Source organism: Colletotrichum siamense (assembly GCF_013390195.1).
Source record: "Colletotrichum siamense strain Cg363 chromosome Unknown KSG_Cg363_contig10, whole genome shotgun sequence".
NCBI lineage: Eukaryota > Fungi > Ascomycota > Sordariomycetes > Glomerellales > Glomerellaceae > Colletotrichum > Colletotrichum siamense.
The window spans coordinates 1,446,270-1,464,022 of NW_023501023.1; the positions used below are offsets into that span (position 1 = coordinate 1,446,270).

Sequence of the window (17,753 nt, forward strand, 5' to 3'; positions counted from 1 at the left end):
TTTATTATTAGAGATTAGTTATAGCTTAAGTAAAAAAGAGTAAATAGTAGTTTTAACGTTATAACTATTATTATAAGTATTTTAAATCTTCTAGTAGAAAGTATACCTATTTAGTATTTATATATATATATTTATAATATAGTAAGAAGAGGTATTATTAGAGCTATTAAAAATAATATTAATATAAAGTAAGTTAATTAGAGTTTTTAAGATTTATTAGTATATATCTTTATAAACTTTATTAAATAAGTATATTTAAAATAAATATAATAAGAAGGATTATTAGTTATTAACTTTATTTAAGATCTTAAAAAAAGTAGTATTATATTTATTAATATAAGCTTTAAAAAGCTTATTTTTATAGTAAATAGTAATAATAGTAAAGTAATTAAAGTATTATAATAAAGTTTTATTTATTTTACTTATTTTAGCTATAAAGTAAGCTTAAAGAGGTTATTTATTATAAGATCTTATTAATTAAACTTAATATAATTAATAAGTATTAAGATAGTTTTAGAGATAAATATTTAAATTAATAAAAGATATATAATAATAATTATATTTATAATAAAAGTTTCTAAAGTTTAAATTAAAAAGTAAATAGTAAAACTTACTATAAATATTAATATTAATATATACTATATTAATATAATAAATAGTAGAGGTAGTAAGTTAATAATATTAAAAAAAGTAGTAGAAGTATTAAATTAAAGCTAGAAAATAATATTAGAGAGGATTATTAATTAATTTAGTTAGTACTAGCTATAATAGGTAGTATATTAGCTATATATAGTTAGTGTAGCTGGATTAAGCTTAGCGTTGTTTTATTCTGTTTTTGTTATTTTCTATAGAGAGTATAGATATATTGTTTTTTATGGAAAATATGTATTTTCTTAACCCCTAGTGGGTATGTGTGAGTGGTTGTTGCATTGGTCGCGAAGCCTACCGACGGAGCAGCCTGCCGAGCTAATCCCCGCACACCGGAACGCAGACCCCGAGATTTGGTGTTGCACCGGCGTGGGATTGCGGCAGCGTCGGGGGATAAGGTCTGAGCGGTGCGCCAGAAAGCACATTCGACTCGCAACATAGCAGGATGCAATTTGTCGTTCAACATGGGGCATTCTCAAACTTCACGTCAGCGTCCGGATTACCCGCGTGGCGCCCTCATCGTTCTCCTCAAAGAGGTCTGCGAGATTTGACGGCGCTGGTCGCAATATGGCCTTGCGGGCGGGATTCACGCCCTAGGGGAATACTTCCGATGCAAGTAGATAGTGCTGATGGCTTGGTGGAATGTCTCATTTACTGCATCCGCCTTTGACATAGAAGGTGGCGGCACAAGCCCGACTGTGAACGTAACAACGTCGTGGATGCCGATGGCCGACGACTAGTGTGTGCCAAATCATTCCGGGTAGCAGGGGAAGCTAAGGAACCTCGTTGGAGAGGAGCTATCGCGAGCTAGCTGAAGCTCTATTGTCCGCGGGTGAGCAGCTAATTGCGCTGACAGGCTGAGGAACCCCGGCAGCAACAACACTTGAAAACCAACCGCCAGCTTCAGGGAGAGACATTCCTACGCTTGGGTTAACCTGCGGTTTCGTCTTTGACCCGAAGCAAAGATTGGACCAATAAGCCTGGCACTAAAGGCAGCCGGTTCATCTAACGTGTTGACAAGAGGGAATACGCCCCTGACAACTGATGCAAGGTACAGACATGGACAAATTGCTTCGACGGCAAGTGTCAGTTCCGAAAACTGATGGAAATCTGTAGTCATATCCGCCCCTTGCACACCGGTATCCTATCCAGTGAACCACACCCGAGCCAACATGTGTGCGTTCCTTGCCTTTCACATGCAGTCAACACTTCCAAGCCTTCCAGGCCCTCGACCGACGGTGCAATATTCACTCCAGTCACTCTGTCCAAACCACGCGATTTCCCCGCACCCTCAACCCCTGGCTGCAGCGCGTCGCTCAGGGTCTCTCACGACATATCCCCAACAGTGCAAGAAAGCCATTTGCCCCCAAGATGCAAGATGCAGAAGCACGGACCTGACATCCAGAAGAAGCTTGGTTCTCTCCCCCCCCTCCCCCACAAAACCCAGCCGGCTGGATCTTCCGGGGAACGCAAGCATCCATCCGGGGCCCCGGCGACCGCGCCGCCGCAAGAACTATCTTACTGTTTGCTTACACCCTCCCGCTTGTGATTCGTGGGATTTCGTGCCTAATGCTCGCTGTTTCCTCTAGCTTCTCTACAGGTTTTCCCCTGTACCGCTCTTTTCGCTGGAGTAATGTTCCCCATGTGGCAGGATGGACTTTTTTGCGGTTGAAAACTTTAAAAGATAAGAAAGACGGGGTTTTTAATATAATGTCGGCGTAAACGGTGGCGTTACAAGGGGAAAGCCAGGGGTTTTGTGGGAAATATTCGTCTAAAATATTCGGTTGATTTATTTGAAAATATTACATTTGTTCTCTAGAAAGGGAAAAAAAAAGAATATCTGAATATTTGGATATTTTATTCTTTCTCGACGTATCCATCCTTACAGGCTCCGTCAGAAATCAGACTCCCTGCTGATCTGAGGTGATGACGGTGGCAAGGAAAGCGCTTAACCTACTTCTGACCAATGACACCCTCAACATGCACCATTCCAGCTGATTGAATTTACCCCAATCACGGCTCGACTGCCAACTCTTTGCGTGAGCAGATGACCATCATTTTTACCCAATCATTAGATGCACATAGCTCATCACATTTTGTGCCTGAACGTGTTGCACAAAATCTGGCATTGCACAACGAATCTCATCCGGCTGTCTGCCGCCACGGGCCCGGCGCTTGTTCCGTGGGGGAGGGAGGGGATCGGCGGCGGTCATCACCGTTGCGTTTTGGTCGTGAGGGTGTATACTAGCCGCTCGGAAGCCCAATCTTCGCGGCAACGAGATGTTTCTGCACGGGATGATAACACGATAGTGAGACATGAAGAGTGTGTATTCGGAGGTGGTGGTATCTAAAGAAACACCGAAGGGGAGCTAATGATACCAATGTACCGTTCACACGCAAACCCATCCATCATCTCAGACACACACACCCCCAAAAATAAACCACTTCTTCAGTCCTTCTTCGACGACTCCCCGCCGCCAACCCTCTTGTGCTTCCTCGGATCCTTGCGGCTCATGAGCGTACGGTCCCGCGTCCCCTTGCCGCCCTCCCAGAACCCGCGCCCCTTGCGCCCGATGACGCTCCGCCCGCAGAACCCGCACGCGTCCGGCGAGTACCGCTGCTCGCGGCTGCACCACCCGCACACCATCCGGCTCGCCCACTCGTTGACGTGGCCCTCGGCATCATCATGACACCGATCGCACGGGTGCACGCGGTTGCAGCACGAGAAGCGGAACCACCGGTAGCTCTTGCGGTAGTGCGCGCACGCCCCGCGCTCCGGGAGGGGGGTACCCGCGTGCAGGCCGAGCTTCTCCGCCTTCTTGACGGCGCCGGCGGAGGGCGCGGCGAGCGTGCTGGCGCTGATGGCGAGGAACTTGACGGTCGGGATCTTGAAGGTGAACTTGCCGTGGCAGGTGCGGCAGACGTTGGTGGTCGCGTCGCCGCGGACCGAGACCAGCCCCTGGCTCTGCGTGGAGCACTTTGCGCAGACGGGGACGAAGGTCGAGGGCAGCATGTCGACGACGGTGCAGCCCGTGAGGTCGACGAAGCCGGCGCGGGTGGAGTTGGCGTGGACGAGCTGCTGGCGGAACTGGGCGGCGAAGCCGGCGGCGCACTTGCGGCAGCTCGCCGTCTGCGGGGCCTCGTGGCGGAGGCCGGTGATCTCGTTGGCGGTCTTGCAGCGGGTGCACTTGACGCTGAGGTTGAGGATGGAGACCTGGAAGAGCTCGATGCTGTGGAGCTCGATGTCGGGGAAGGAGATGGAGGTGCCGCGTTCCGGGGTGAGGCCGGATGAGAGCGTGGGCGCTTCGGCGTCGAGGTTGGCGCCGCCGTCGTTGGAGGAGTCGTCCGATTCGTAGCTGTCGGAGGTGTCGTCGTCGGCGTCAGCGTCGGCTCCGTGGCGGGCTTGGCGGTCCCACTCCGGCGGCCGGGGAATGACCTTGACGTGGCTCCGGTCCTCGTCCGCGCCGGCTTCCGGGGTCTTTGCCTTGGCGTCCTTTTCAGGGGCCACGGCAGGCTCGGTCTTGGCGGGTTTCGGCGGTGCTAGCGCCTGTTTCGCGAGGGCGTGCATGTTCTGCGCGAGGTAATTCAGATGGCTCGTGAGCGTCATCTGCTTCTGCTCGGCCGCCTTGCGCACGAAAAGCTCCTCAAGGGGCTCGGCGTCATGCGACTCGCACTCGTTGATCTGAATACGTAGGGGCTGAAGGGGGTAGAGCAGAGGAACGATGAGATGCACCGTCTTGACGCTCTGCAGGCCCGAGGGGAGCTCCCCCCGGCGGCGAGGCTCCAGGGGCAGGGTGTACACGATACCGTCCGGCGAGCGGCGGTACAACGACAGGCGACCCATGCGCGTCTCGAGCTGCCGCGTCTCCTGCGCGCGACGGGCTTTGGCGGCTGCCATCTCTTCGTGGGTGAAGTACTCTTCGGGCTCATAGCGTCTGACGGGTGCCGGTTTGGGGGAGGGCGCCTTCGCTACCGGTGCTGGTGAAGATGCTCCGGCGGCTGCTGCTGCTTCGAGATGGCGCGTGTCCTTGGTGTCTTTGAACGAAACCAGCTTGACGGTGTCGGCCTTCTGCTCGGACAAGAAGACCTCGAGATTCTTGTCCAGGGCGTAGGTGAGCGCGAGGAGGGAGGCGCCCTGGCGCTCGCGGACGAGGCGGTCCCATCCGCGCTCGACGTTGACGCCGAAGCCGCGTGGGATGTCGCTGTTCCGCACGTGCAGCACGGGGGCGGCCTCGGGGTAGTCCTCCGGCACGCGCAGGTCGCAGTCGAGGTGCTCCAGCTCAAAGGGGAAATCCGGGTCCGAGGGCTTCAGCTTGAAGACCAGGGAGGTGGCAGCGCCGCCGTCGACGGTGGACTCGCGGGGCGAGAAGCGCTTGCGCAGCTGGCTGAGCTGGTAGCCGCGGGGGTCCTTGGCCTGGGCGGCCGGGACGGGTTTCGGGACGACGCGGTCGTTGCGGGGCCGGGGGACGGCTTGTTGGTGGGTGGTGCCGCCTTGCTGGTTGATTGATATCATGATGGGCGGGCGGGCTGGATGTTGGAGGGAGAAAAGAAAAATGCTCAACAAAGATAATGAGGTGATGAGCTGAACTGACGAAATGCAAAGAACGGACTGCGGGGCTGGAGCAGTGCTTGTCGCCGGGCGAGCAGGTGATTTGACGGGATGCTGTCGGACAAGAAGCCTTCTAGACCTGGGATGAGGGTGGTGGATGGGCCGTTATATTTGATGGTGGTGGTCGGGTGGATGTTGTGGCGACTGTTGGCCCGGGCCGGATGTCGTGGAATCTCCGAGATGCAGCTCCGCAATGTGAACGGCGCTTGCGATACACGATGAGTCGACGTGAGTCAATGTGGGGCCAGTGGTTCGTCTCGTTTAACAGATGCTTGCAGGTTTCCGGTGGCGGCCTGTTAGTGGGCTGGCTCGTCTGATCGGTCTCAGGACTAGCGCCGTCATCCCCGGTTGACTCATCATCCCGTTCGGGCAAGCAGCTTGAGATTTGAAGATGATGTTTCACGAAGCTTCACTTGGTTTAGTAATTTAGTAGGTGTCGTGCTCATCTCTCATGGCGTGTTCTGCAGCCTCACAGGCTTGTGTATTCGATGTATCTATCGTCAGCCAAGCCCGCATGCATTCCATGTTGTGTAGTGAGGACATATGGGCAGACCAACACTCATCGACCTAATTGTCCGTTTCACGATGTTTGCTACCAGAGCTTCACTAATCATTCATGAAGAGCGCGTAGTGTCACAAAGGGCAAGTTTCCTCGGCTTGCTCCTGATCATACGCCGCAGTCGTCGATACCAACTCAACCACACGCAATGTCCAAAGTCAAACTCAAGGCGTATCGTGTAGTTGTGAATGTACACTCCAATTTTAGGCTTCCAGACTCTTTTTCATCATAATGAGTGAGGCATGCCTGAAATAAACGGTAGTCATTTTGGTAGCAGTGGGAGAAGTACCGGACGCCACCACTAATCCAGGGGTCTTGGACGCCGAAGCCACCGCAAGTGAAGCATGCGCCACTGGAGCGGCGTGATGCGGGTGAGACGATGCGATATCAGCCGAACGGATAGGTGACAGAAATAATGAAAAATAAATTAAATGAAATACTTCAATTAATTCGCGTCTAATTACCATTATTCTGACTCATTATTTTCATCTGGTTAGCTTCTCGTTGATGCCGTACCATGCAAAGGCAGGGCTACCGGAGCCTCAACACATCCAACGGCCACGAACCAGTCGCCGCGTCCAGGTGACGTAAACGTGACCATTGATATTATTTCCTCGACAAAGGACATCTCAATTATGCCCAACGTTAGCCATCACCGTGGGCAGAATATCCTCCTGAGGCGTGGAAGTCCAACAACTTGAGTGAGCCATCAATCCGCATGACTGGGAGATGTATGAGCTGGCGTGTCTCTCAACAACGTGATGCCCAGCGCAGCAATGTTCCAGTGGAGGTGTGATGGAAATCCGGGGAAAGTGAAGTCACCGAATGAAGGGTTGGTTGCTCAGTCGATGCCCAACAACACCAAAAAAATGTGCATAATTGTTGGCGAAGGAAAGTTAGTTACTTTCTGCACCACGAGTTTATTGTACAGCGTACATGCAGCATATGCGAACGTGACAAGCTTGAAGCTGCCGATCTTTCCTCAGAGGAAGGGCACACCGACACTCCGGCCGCAGCACCGACGGCCCCCCTCTGTCTGGTGCTCTCGCCTCACCTGGGACCCCGTATCTCTCGTTGCGCATAGCAGGCGCCGAGTGACCGGCGACAAGATGGGGGGACTGGCCGTTGGGCGCTCCCGGGAGTTTCGTGGCGGCGGGGGAGAGAGAGGGATCATCTGGAGCATTTCTCACCACCGTATCACCGGTCAACGCCAGCGGCAGGTTGTGCATTCACCTGGAACGGGTCGACCAAGACATGGAGAAATGTTGCACGTTTTGACTAAGTGCATGGAGCACGACAGGACGCCACAGGGCCTGGACGGACGACGTGTGTTCGCGACGGTGGGGGGTAGGTAGTACATGAGGGTGCGCGAGCGGGCGTCTTTGAGAGGGAAAACAGCAACAATACTTGTACTCAAAAGGACCGGGTTGGCCGGTGAGGAGAAGGATATGGGCTTTTTGCGTAGATGGTGTGAAACAAACTGCGATCTGGCGTGGACGCGCATTTCGTATCGAGGCGATGGGGGAATACCAGTGGCCGGGGGGAGTGCGACGGAAGCAAGCCCGCTGCATGTAAGTGTGAATGAGGGCAGGGCGCGCCAGGGCCGAAGATAGGGATTGAAGACGGGTGAGTGGATGAGAATGGACGGCCCGTGACGGTGACAGGCTGTCAATCAACTGCAGACAGAGAATGCGCGTCTAAGTGTATGCGTAGCGTGCCTGGAACTTCTTGAAGCAGAGACTCGGTCAGTCGTCTGTGTGCAGGGTGCTCACCATAGGCTTTGGAAGCTCGACTGGCAGCAGACCGGCGCAGCGGGAAGGCGACGGAGAGGATTCGCCGGGAGATGCAGCGGGAAGCTGGAGGTGTGTAGTGCCCTGCCCGACCATCGACGGCAGCCCACCATCAATGTCTTGTCTGTTTGCGAGTGAGAGGTGATGCATCACTGGGATGGGCTAGACAGTTGTCGTGGCAGATGTGGTGGTCGCTTCTTGGTTTGGGCATCTCGATGTGATGAAAAGAGGCGATACGACATAGGTTGGCTGGCGTTCGCTTCCCTTCATCAGCCGATGTTCGTCGAGATCCAAGGCTTCCTCTTCGGATGGATGCCACTGGGAAGGTTTATTTTCAGTTTTCCTTCCGTTCGATGACGATGATGCCGGGCGGCCTCGAGGACGGTCGCTCGTGAGGGCTTGGATTGCAACACTGGGTGTAGGGAGAGTTGCCAACTCATCAGCGAAGGGACCTGGTGACCATGGTGTTTATGCAAGTCCAAGTCAGCCTTCCCGAGCGGTGAGGGACGGGAGTTGAGTTGGGGGGCCCCTCAAGTGGGAGGAGGCGCCCGCGGGGACTACGTTAGGTACCGGACGGTGGCGGACCGTTGGCGCTACCGCTGGACCGCCACCCAAGGCAAGGTGTGGAGGAACACTGAAGCCCCCCAGCCTGTCCAGTCCCGTAACCGACGTCTGGGGAAAACGGTGGGGCCGTCCCAGGTCGGAGGTGATGGTGTTGATGGGTGTGGGTGGTGGTGATGGTGACATGCTTGTCAGATAGATACCTCCTCAGCTCTGAATATTATTATTATTATTATTTTATTCAATTCTTATTTTACAGATATCAGATTCTTTATTTTTATTTCCTTGGGCTGTTCCTGCCCACCTCCTTCGTCAACACCACCACCATCATGCTCATGCCCATGCCCATGCCCATGCCACTCCGATTTGGGTCAATCAGGTCCGATGCAGACATCTCACAATCCCAAGATGTTGGGACACGATGCGCCGTGCACCTGGCGCTTGCAGCAGCCCATCTCTGGCATCCCCCATCCTCGGCCCTTGATTGCCCTTCTCCGTCCCAAGTGGCGGCGCAAACCAAACGTTTGGTGTATTGCGCGCGTGGGGGAGGGGAGAGAGGCGAGAACGTCTTTCCTCCCAGGCGCGATAGGCATCTGTCTCTCTCGGCCGAGGACACAACAACTACTACAAACAAACATGGTTGTCAGGCCTAACGTCCTTTCTCAATTCAGACCGTTTAGTTCGGTTTCAATCACTGTTTTGGCGCCTCTCCCAAACTCTCGCACTCTGGCGGCGGTTCGCACAGCACCTGATCTAGTCTGACGGGAACGCGCGACGTTGGCCATACACTGCCGAAGAAAGTAAGAATAAACGGAAGGAATTATTCCCCAATTACAATCGCGCTTTCGGCATCTCTCATTTTCATTGGAATTCGTTAAAAAATGAAAAATGCGAAAGGGAGCAAAAGAGGTGGGCGCAAAACCTGACAGGCGGCGCAATGCCCACACGCTTGCCATGCACGACAGTCCATGTGCTTCCCGAAAGCTTGACGTGACTGGTCCTGTACGTTTCTTTTGGCTCTAGACGAAGCTGCAACTGCAACTCGAGGCCCTGTCGGACGTTGACAGACCAGGTGTGACTCAGTATTTTCCCAAACTCAAAATACCGTTGTTGTAGATCAGTTCGCCTCGGTATTTGTGAATGGATGGGTGACTGCAGCTGATGATGGACGACGAGAGTGATGATGGTGATGACTGGGCTGTGCTTGTGTCGTGTTATTGTCCGTTCAATCGCAGCCCTCGTCGCTTTGCAACTTTGATTTTCATTGGGGAGGGAGCCGGAAGCACCGCCTCAGGGATTGATACAAGCAAGCACCAGCCCCTGCTGGAGCGCATGGGAGTGGCTGATAGTGATACCTATCCGAGGGAGTCCAGTAACCTTTCGTAAATCAGCGAGGCAAGTTGTTCCTGGTGGCTCAGCTGCCATCAATTGGGCGACGGAGAGCGAGGACGGCTGGATGGAAGTAAGGGAAGTGCGCATCGTCGTCCGGACCGTGGGAATGCGCGGCCTTCGGGCGCCCTCAATGGGCGTCTAGCATGGACGTCCGCTGTAGACCGCGGCTATAGGCGGTAACTTTGGGCAAGGCAGAGCTGGAAACAGAAAGTCTCGGTTAGTCATCTACCCGCCAGCTCCGGCGTGTGTCATCTCATTCTCATCCCCGCGATCGAGGTGACTAATTCAACACAGCCCATCCGGGGAAAGAGGGGAGAGATGGCGTGCATTCGGGGTGTTCTTGGCTTATTCTATAGGTTTCAGTTTATTCAGAATATTTATATTTATATTTGTAAACTGCATAAACAGAATATTATTTAAAAACGCCGGATTAAAATCAAATTGTTATTTTCAGCAGGTACTAACGCAATCCTCCACCTGTGCGGCTTTTACACTTTGCATCCTCCCTGCACAGCAACCTCAGCTGGGGGGCATTAAGAAGGCTGTCGAACCGCCGGAACCACATGGCCCAACATCTCCGGAGCTAGCCAAAACACGCCAACCAAAAAGCGCCCCTCCCCCTGCCTAAGGTATTCAACGCTCATCTGACTGGAAACTGACATCACTGCAGCCGCCTGGAGCCTTCTTCTTTGGCCGTCGGCAGTGCCCATCAACAACTGCGCGGCCGATGCACCAGGTGTCAACACGTCTTTCCCAGTCCTCTGTCTCCCATCATGGCCGCTTATTTGGGCAAATGGGTGAAGGGGTCCTCTTTACGGGGGGCATGTGCTCTCTGACGTAGCTGGCTCTGAATGCCTTCATCGACACCGATGCGGCGCCATCGTGTCTCGATAACGGAATCGAGATACGGAAGGGAGGGGCGGAGGTTCGGACGTGCTGCGCCGTTTGGCCACGGGTTGCTGCGCCTTGATGTCGCTTCCTTCCCGTGCCTCCGCTGTGCGGTCCGCGCCACGGGTTGCGAATAGCTTCGTGACTTGGCCTCGGCGCCCGTTTTCGAGAAGCAACCCATGTGTCTACCGGGATGCCGGAGAATACAGCCCGATGGTGTTTTCATATTTCAGCTCGAATGTTCTTTTTGTCCTCTTCGTCGTATCCCTCCCTGATCCACCCCGGTGCGAGTGTAAGTAGGCTGGCGTGCAGGCAACACACCTCAACGAGCAGCCAACTTTTGTCTCTCCAAAGCGTCGACGAAGGCATCACGAGCCACGTCCCCTAAAGCTTTCGAGCAGCAAGTGAGTTCAGGTGTTCCAAACTATGATTTCAGTGTTCTACCTGGTCTCCAGTGGGACGAACCGAGTCTCAGGCGTAGCTGCCGCTGATAGGGGTCCAAGACCCGGCCGCATGTGATCTTTTACGGAAGTGAGGTGACGATTTTGTCTTTCCCAACGAAGGGAGCCTCTTGGCCAGCATAGCTCACCACGTCATTGTGTATTCGAGATAGTGTTTGCCGGATCCTGAGGAAGTTGTCATCAATGCCCAGAGGCACACCTTCATTCCCAACCAACGTGTCTTGCTCAGGTGGCTGCCGTCATCTGGCATGGAATTTTAAGAAGGAAAAAAAGGATGATATTGTAAATAGGTGGGAGAAGTCTGCAGCAGTTGAGAAGGTTGTGGAAGAAGGAGTGTTGGTGGTGATTCCTCAAAGGGAAAGAGCGTTGGTACGGACCTTCCATGGAAGGTACTCCTCCGAAATGCTATTGCCTGATGGAAGGAGCCCCAAACAAGTTCCTTCCCTTCCCACATACTCCGTGCCAGGTAGGAAGCTTTTTATCTCGCCCATCTGAAAAATTCTTTGCAAGCACTTTTTCTCGTCCATCAGCTCCCAGACGATCGCGTTGGCGTCAACATTGATGCACTTCGCAAGACTCGATTCTCACGATGGTTAGTCGAAGGGGCGGGTCAGTACTCTTCCTATGTCTGGTGGGTTGATTCTCACATTATTCTAGCCGAAAAAGTGGTGGCCACCTCAACTTGAATGTCACCAAGCAAGGCTTCACCCCTATCAACGGCCCCAAACGACCGTTGACACCCATATCCGCTGCCACAAACGCGATTCCGGCCAAACGTGTCGCCGTGAACTCTGCCGCGACAGTGCCGGAGCTCAATGGAGACAAATATCATGCCGCCGCCGTGCTTGCCTCCTCCTCTACAGTGGATGGTATTCCCGCTGCGACTGCACACACGTACCATCCGTCAGACTTGTTTCAAACCCAAACTCCGCTGTCGCCATACGAGATACCCGAGACACCACCTGCATCCTTGGTTCCGAATGTCCAGCCCATGGAGCTGCCCTCGGATGACTCCTGGATGGACGAGTTTGTCGACCTGGATGGCGGCGTCCAAGGGCTCGACGATACTGTCAAGTTACTCGACGGCCATCACGATAGCGAGTCTCAGGAGCTGTCGAGCCAACACATAGAGCAAGCTTTCAGTGAACTTGTAACCGCTCCAGCAGAAGACGTTTCTCCCCTCGAGGATGACTACGGTCTTGACGATTCTGACGATGAGGACATGATTCAGCTGGTGGAGGCTCCAGGCGACACCTCTTCAAGACTTCCACCGTCGAGTGTCACGCAGAGAACGGACAAGGATTCAAGATCGACCAAAAGCTACGATTCGCGGTTGCAGCATTTTACGCCAGCGGAAAGTCAACATGCAGACCTCAAGAACATATTCGAGGAGCCTGATCTCCTGGACGAGGACGTCGACTGGGATCTTGTGACAGCATGTGCAACAAAGGCCACAACGACCCCTGCCGAAGCAAAGCACACCAGTGTTGTCAGTCCAAACCCCAGCGCGTCATTGGGCATGACTCCAATCATCAGGCCTCCTTTCCCCAAAAAGACGAGAGACCGATCCGTCGTCGTTGGTTTATCTACCACGATCATCTTGCGAACTTGCTTCAGGATCGGGGAGTTGCTGAACTCCCGTACCAAATGCGCACGAGACAAGCAGGACGTTGTTATGGAACTATTTGCGAGGATCAGAAATTCGAGCCGTGAGCGTACTTCCAAGACCCAGCATTTTGAGTTCAAAGATCTTTTCACCGATCGTAAGCCATTTCTCTATGGGGCGTTCAAGGAATGGAAAAGCGGTGGGCTCGTCGATAGCCAGACTCAAGCGCTTGTGGGACGAGACTGGAAAGACAAGCTCTGCCGATGCATATGCAAGCTGGTAGAGGACAAGAAGTCGCCGATTGGGCGTTCGGCGCAGATTCTATCGATCTCAGAGACTACCTGGGATGACGTCCATTTTGCTTTGCGCATTGTCACCAGAGATCCAGGATCCGACGATGGTACGCAGGATGAGTCCACGTCTTTCGAAGGTTGATTGGCGCACTCGTCGATATGAAGAGGCACAATTTTGAAGGGGAAAACTTGCTGTATTTGGACGGGATTGCTTGATGTCAGATCTTTCAGATCAAGAAGCGGATAGATGGTGCTAGGTCACTCGGGAAACCTTTATCTCCTAGATATCATCGAATGTGAGTGGATGGTGCTATAATTTCTCGAGTAAATTTTGCCCTTGCCATCGCTTGAGAATTGGGAGATGAGAATCTCTGCGCAATGTAGTACATTAAAGTCAGGTCAGGCTGAGATGACACTGCAGCAACAAACAGGTTACGATATGGCTTCAGCACATGTGGACCTCTTGAACGCTGTTGGTGCTATCGCCAATAGCCTGACGGCTGATGTTCGGCGAGTAAAGCCTTCGTGATTCGCGCTGCACTGCTGGAAACCAGAAACACCAATCAGCATTTGCAGGACGGCTGCCGCCATAAGAAAACTCGCCTCCTCCTGTCGTTTCAAAGCTGGCCTTACCATCGACAACTCTCTCTTGACTTGACTGTGTAACAAGCGACAACACAACGAGCGAAGGTCTTGGAGTAGAAATCGGCTGTATTTCGAAATGGATTTCGAAAAGTACCACGAGTTGATCCCTGAGGGAAGATGCGCCAAATGCCGAAAGATACCATGGCGTTACAGCGAATGGTTCGCAAACAGATCTTCTTTCAAGATTGAGCATCACGAATCTTGGACTGCTCTCGAGGAGGCAGCATCTGCTGTTTGCGATCTAAGTCGCAGTCTGAGGGTTCTTGCTCTTCGCCATATCGACGCAGATATGCCAAAGGCCATTCCGTGTCTACTTCGAATCGAGCTGGTATACTCGGAGATTGAACCTCTGGAACTCAAGTACGCTATCGGGAACAAAAAGGAACATGAATTTGTGTTTGGGATTGAAACAGCAGATGGTCTTGATATTCCAGATGAGTCTATGGGCAGCATCAAACGTATTGTCGAGCCCTCAACTTGACAAATATGTAATACTAATATCAGCAATAGGTCTTGGCCCGGAAACGCAAGATTCTGATTTGGACGCGCTGATTCGTAACCGGATAGACCCTTGGATAGAGGATTGTCTCCATCAACGTGGCCGGCACACCAACTGTAAACCAGTATCAATTCGCGGACAAGAGACTTTCCACCTTCCAACGCGCTTAATTGACGTCGGAAACCGAAACGCCCCATTAGCCCAGCTCGTCGAAACGAAGGATTTGCTGTCAATCAAGCCAAAACCAGAGTACTTGGCTCTAAGCTATTGTTGGGGACAAAGCAATGAGCCGGCGAAGATCACGAGGACGAATTTCCAGGCAAGGAAACAACGGCTCGAAGAGTGGAACTTTCCAAAGACCATTCGAGACGCCATCCATCTCACTCGTCTCATGGGCATCAGATACTTGTGGGTAGACGCTGTATGCATCATACAACCCAGTAGCCAGGACCAGGATCTCACAGACTGGGAGAAGGAGGCTCCGATGATGGCATCCTACTACAGCAACGCACGTTGCCTTTTCTCCGCCCTTGCCGCATCCGATTCCGGCCAGGGCATCTTCACAGAGCGCCGCGCGCAAAAATACCCTCGGAAGAACAGCCCCATAAGTTTCGACGAAGCCCAGAACGAAACTCTCTAACTCCCTGTGACCAACCCGACTTTTCACCAAGAGTTCACTTATCAGCCCCTCCTCACCAGAGGCTGGTGCTTCCAAGAACGTGTCTTGTCACTTCGCGCTCTCCACTGGTCAGCAAATTGCCTCTACTGGCAGTGCCAGAGCCTGACTGAGGCATCGGAGCAAGATCCGAACGAAGAACTACCGAGAGCCTATCCTGCTATTGCCCGCGATGAGCCGCAGATCTTTCAGAGGGAAGCCGAGTTCGCCTTGACGAGTTCGTGGCTGAGGGCGGTGGTCGCGTACATGCGCACCGATTTCACTTATCTCACAGACCGCTTGATCGCAATCGAGAGTTTGGGAACGCGCCTGGCCAAGATCCACGGTGCCGAGTACTTTGCCGGTGTGTTCAGCTCGGATCTCACCCGGGGGCTTCTTTGGCGGCTGACGGGCGATTTGGAAACATCCCAGAAGCTCTCCTATTTTCCCTCTTGGTCCTGGGCTTCATCAACCAATTCAGGCCCTGTTTTCTTTGAACACGAACAAGATGATGAGTTCAAATCTTTAACTGGAGTCGGTGGCCATGGGGAGGTGTTTCCGTCAGCCGGCTCAGCCATGGACTTTGACACGCCAGAAAAGCGATCCCTTCGGCTGGAGGCGCCGTTGCTGGAGGCCAACCCGGCAAAAGTGCGCGTGGAGTTTGACGATCCTTACGGCACGCGTTCTTTCAAGTTTATAGATGAGTCGTCGGATGCTGAAGTTGAAATGATCTTTGACGCTGCACATTTCGTGCCACAGGAATTCGGACCTACGAAATTGCTGTTCCTGTCTGTGACGGAGCAACAGACCGAGATTGCAATGTTTGGTCTCATCGTTCGGCCTCAAGAGGGCTACTATGAGCGCGTTGGGTATGTGTCGTTTACGATGCCACTTGAGCTATCTGCGGGACCGACAAAGCTGGCAGAGTTGATGGCCAGACTTGAGGAAAACCGATCACATGTGATTCTTATATAGCAACGCGTTGAACATTACATTCGAAAGCGATAGCCTAGCATGTGTTTGATCAAAGGATAGAACATTATTGACTTCATTCGTTCAATTGAGACATTATGAATAGAAAGCATCAATCATATACAAAATGTATGAGTGGCAGGCTTCTTCAACGCTCTCCACATCACTCTCATTTACAACCAGGTGTAGCACTCATCAGCCACAGGGACCTCAACACTGTAAAGCTCCTGCGACCACCACTGGGTGGCGAAGCCGACGACGCTAAAGAAGAAGTCGCTCTTGACGGCGAAGCCCTCGGCGCAGGCGGTGTTGTCCGTGCCGATGCCAGTACCCTCAGTGCCGGCGCCCTGGCTCGCGGAGAGGGTGAAGTCGTTGACGAGCTTGGAGTGGGAGGTGACGCCGGTGCTGAGGTCGATGGCGCCGCCGAGGATGGTGAAGGCGAGCTGGACGCCGAGCTCGACGTAGGGGTTGACGCCGACGGCGGCCTTCTCGGAGATGTTGGCCTGGGCGGTCCAGACGGGGTCCCAGCCGGTGGCGGCGGTGGCGGACGAGTTGACGAGGTCGAGGTGGAGCTTGGCGTCGGGGAAGGAGAGGCCGAGGTCGGTGGTGACGGTGGCCTTGGCGTCGGCCTCGAGCTCGACGCCGATGGCGAAGCCGAGGGCGGGGCCGAGCTTGATGATGCCCGGGATGTCGACGAAGTTGTAGGCGAGGTCCTCCGGGTCGTAGGTGAAGTTGCCGGCGTAGGGGGCGGTAGCGGCGACGGTGAGACCGAGGCGGGCGTCGAAGACGGTGTCGATGTCGAGGGCGAGCTCGTCGACCTTGAGGGGGATGATGGAGTACTTGAGGACGCCGGAGAAAGTCATGGCGGAGGAGAGGGAGGCCTCGTCGGCGGTGATGGCGACGTAGGGGTCCGCGGTGAAGAGGGTCGTGGCGGCGGGGAGGGCGAGGGTGTTTGTGATGTGGACGCCCTCGTCGTCCCAGGAGATGTCACGCTTGGCGGGGTTGGTGACGGGGACGTTGGAGAAGATGATTTGCGTGGAGACTGAGAGGAGGTGTTAGTTGTTACTGCTTCAATGTAAAGCGGTGAGAGGGGGGACGGCTTACGGGCAGTGTTGGCAACGTCACTCTTGTGAGCGTTGGCGACGACCTTCAGGGTGGCAGCGTCGAAGGTGACGGTGTCCACGACGAAGAAACCGCGCTCGTTCTCGACGTCGCAGTTTCCGGCGTGGTTGGTGACCATGACGAAGTCATCCAGGGCCTGCCAGTCGCTCGAGGTCTGCTCGAAGGCAGCCGTCTCGTTGAAGGTGACGGTGATGCTCTCCGCGGCGCAGTCGACAGCAGCGACGGCGGCGACCTCCTCGAGGACCACGGAGGGGTACTTCATGGCCAGGGAGACGGAGACGAGCTTCTCGTTCTTGGCGCCATACTCGAGGGTGATGTTGCTGGCGGGCACCAGGTTGGCCGGGTCGGCCTTGTTGCAACCCTCGCGGAGGACGGGGACGAGGGTCGTGGTGGTGTTGGCGGCGTGAGCCGCGGCGGCCAGGGCAAGGGTGAGGAGGGCGAGCATCTTGGGCGGCTGCTTTGGGGGGATGAGGACCTAAGGAGAGACGAAGGCTGGCGAACCTAGACTCGTGAGGTAGGCTAGGGGAGGCGGGTGAGAGGGATCATATAGACGGGCGAGATGGAGGCACAAGAGACGGATGTGTTGGTGCCATCTTGGCGGTAGGTGAGCATGCAGGTCTACCACAACGTTTATCCACCGGTATTACATGCGTCCATGTAACCACGATGCCCTCACGGGGACTCTCACGGGTCAGCACCGAATACCCTCATCTTATTTCGATATCACGTCCGATATCCGATGCCACCCCCTTGCGCGCGCGTCCTCAGCGGCCCCGCAGCGTTCAACGTGGTGCACGAGTCACGGAAAGGGACCCCAAGAGCAACTCAAGGTTATCGAAAGTTATCAATAAATCGCGCCCTGGGTGCAACCTCACAGACCTTGATTTAATGTCGCATCGAACCGCGGGGTTCAACTCTATGGGCATGTCTTCTATCGATGAAAAGGATGCGCTGCTCTCGGCCGAGCAGGTGAAGCGGGTAAGATAATGGGCGCACAGAGCACTCGTGCCCCGCGTGGGAAGCTACCATTGGAGGGACGCTTGCCCCCGGCAC

General features: G+C 53.7%; 4 protein-coding genes across 4 annotated transcripts; 2 read left to right on the forward strand and 2 right to left on the reverse strand.

Moving 5' to 3' along the window:
• Positions 1 to 3,097: 3,097 nt before the first annotated feature.
• CGCS363_v014294 (Uncharacterized protein) lies at positions 3,098 to 5,161 on the reverse strand (the record flags this gene model as incomplete). Its single annotated transcript, XM_036646143.1, has 1 exon — positions 3,098 to 5,161. One exon carries the CDS (start codon positions 5,159 to 5,161, stop codon positions 3,098 to 3,100), a length of 2,064 nt encoding a protein of 687 aa, XP_036488360.1.
• A 6,336-nt stretch (positions 5,162 to 11,497) lies between these two features.
• On the forward strand, positions 11,498 to 12,949 carry CGCS363_v014295 (uncharacterized protein; the record flags this gene model as incomplete). The annotated part of the gene is made up of 2 exons (XM_036646144.1): positions 11,498 to 11,517; positions 11,566 to 12,949. The coding sequence occupies 2 exons, from the start codon at positions 11,498 to 11,500 to the stop codon at positions 12,947 to 12,949; spliced, it is 1,404 nt and encodes a 467-aa protein (XP_036488369.1).
• A 579-nt stretch (positions 12,950 to 13,528) lies between these two features.
• CGCS363_v014296 (uncharacterized protein) lies at positions 13,529 to 15,581 on the forward strand (the record flags this gene model as incomplete). Its single annotated transcript, XM_036646145.1, has 3 exons — positions 13,529 to 13,910; positions 13,963 to 14,559; positions 14,623 to 15,581. 3 exons carry the CDS (start codon positions 13,529 to 13,531, stop codon positions 15,579 to 15,581), a joined length of 1,938 nt encoding a protein of 645 aa, XP_036488847.1.
• A 170-nt stretch (positions 15,582 to 15,751) lies between these two features.
• Positions 15,752 to 17,145, reverse strand: CGCS363_v014297 (uncharacterized protein; the record flags this gene model as incomplete). The annotated part of the gene is made up of 2 exons (XM_036646146.1): positions 15,752 to 16,620; positions 16,683 to 17,145. 2 exons carry the CDS (start codon positions 17,143 to 17,145, stop codon positions 15,752 to 15,754), a joined length of 1,332 nt encoding a protein of 443 aa, XP_036488848.1.
• Positions 17,146 to 17,753: the final 608 nt, after the last annotated feature.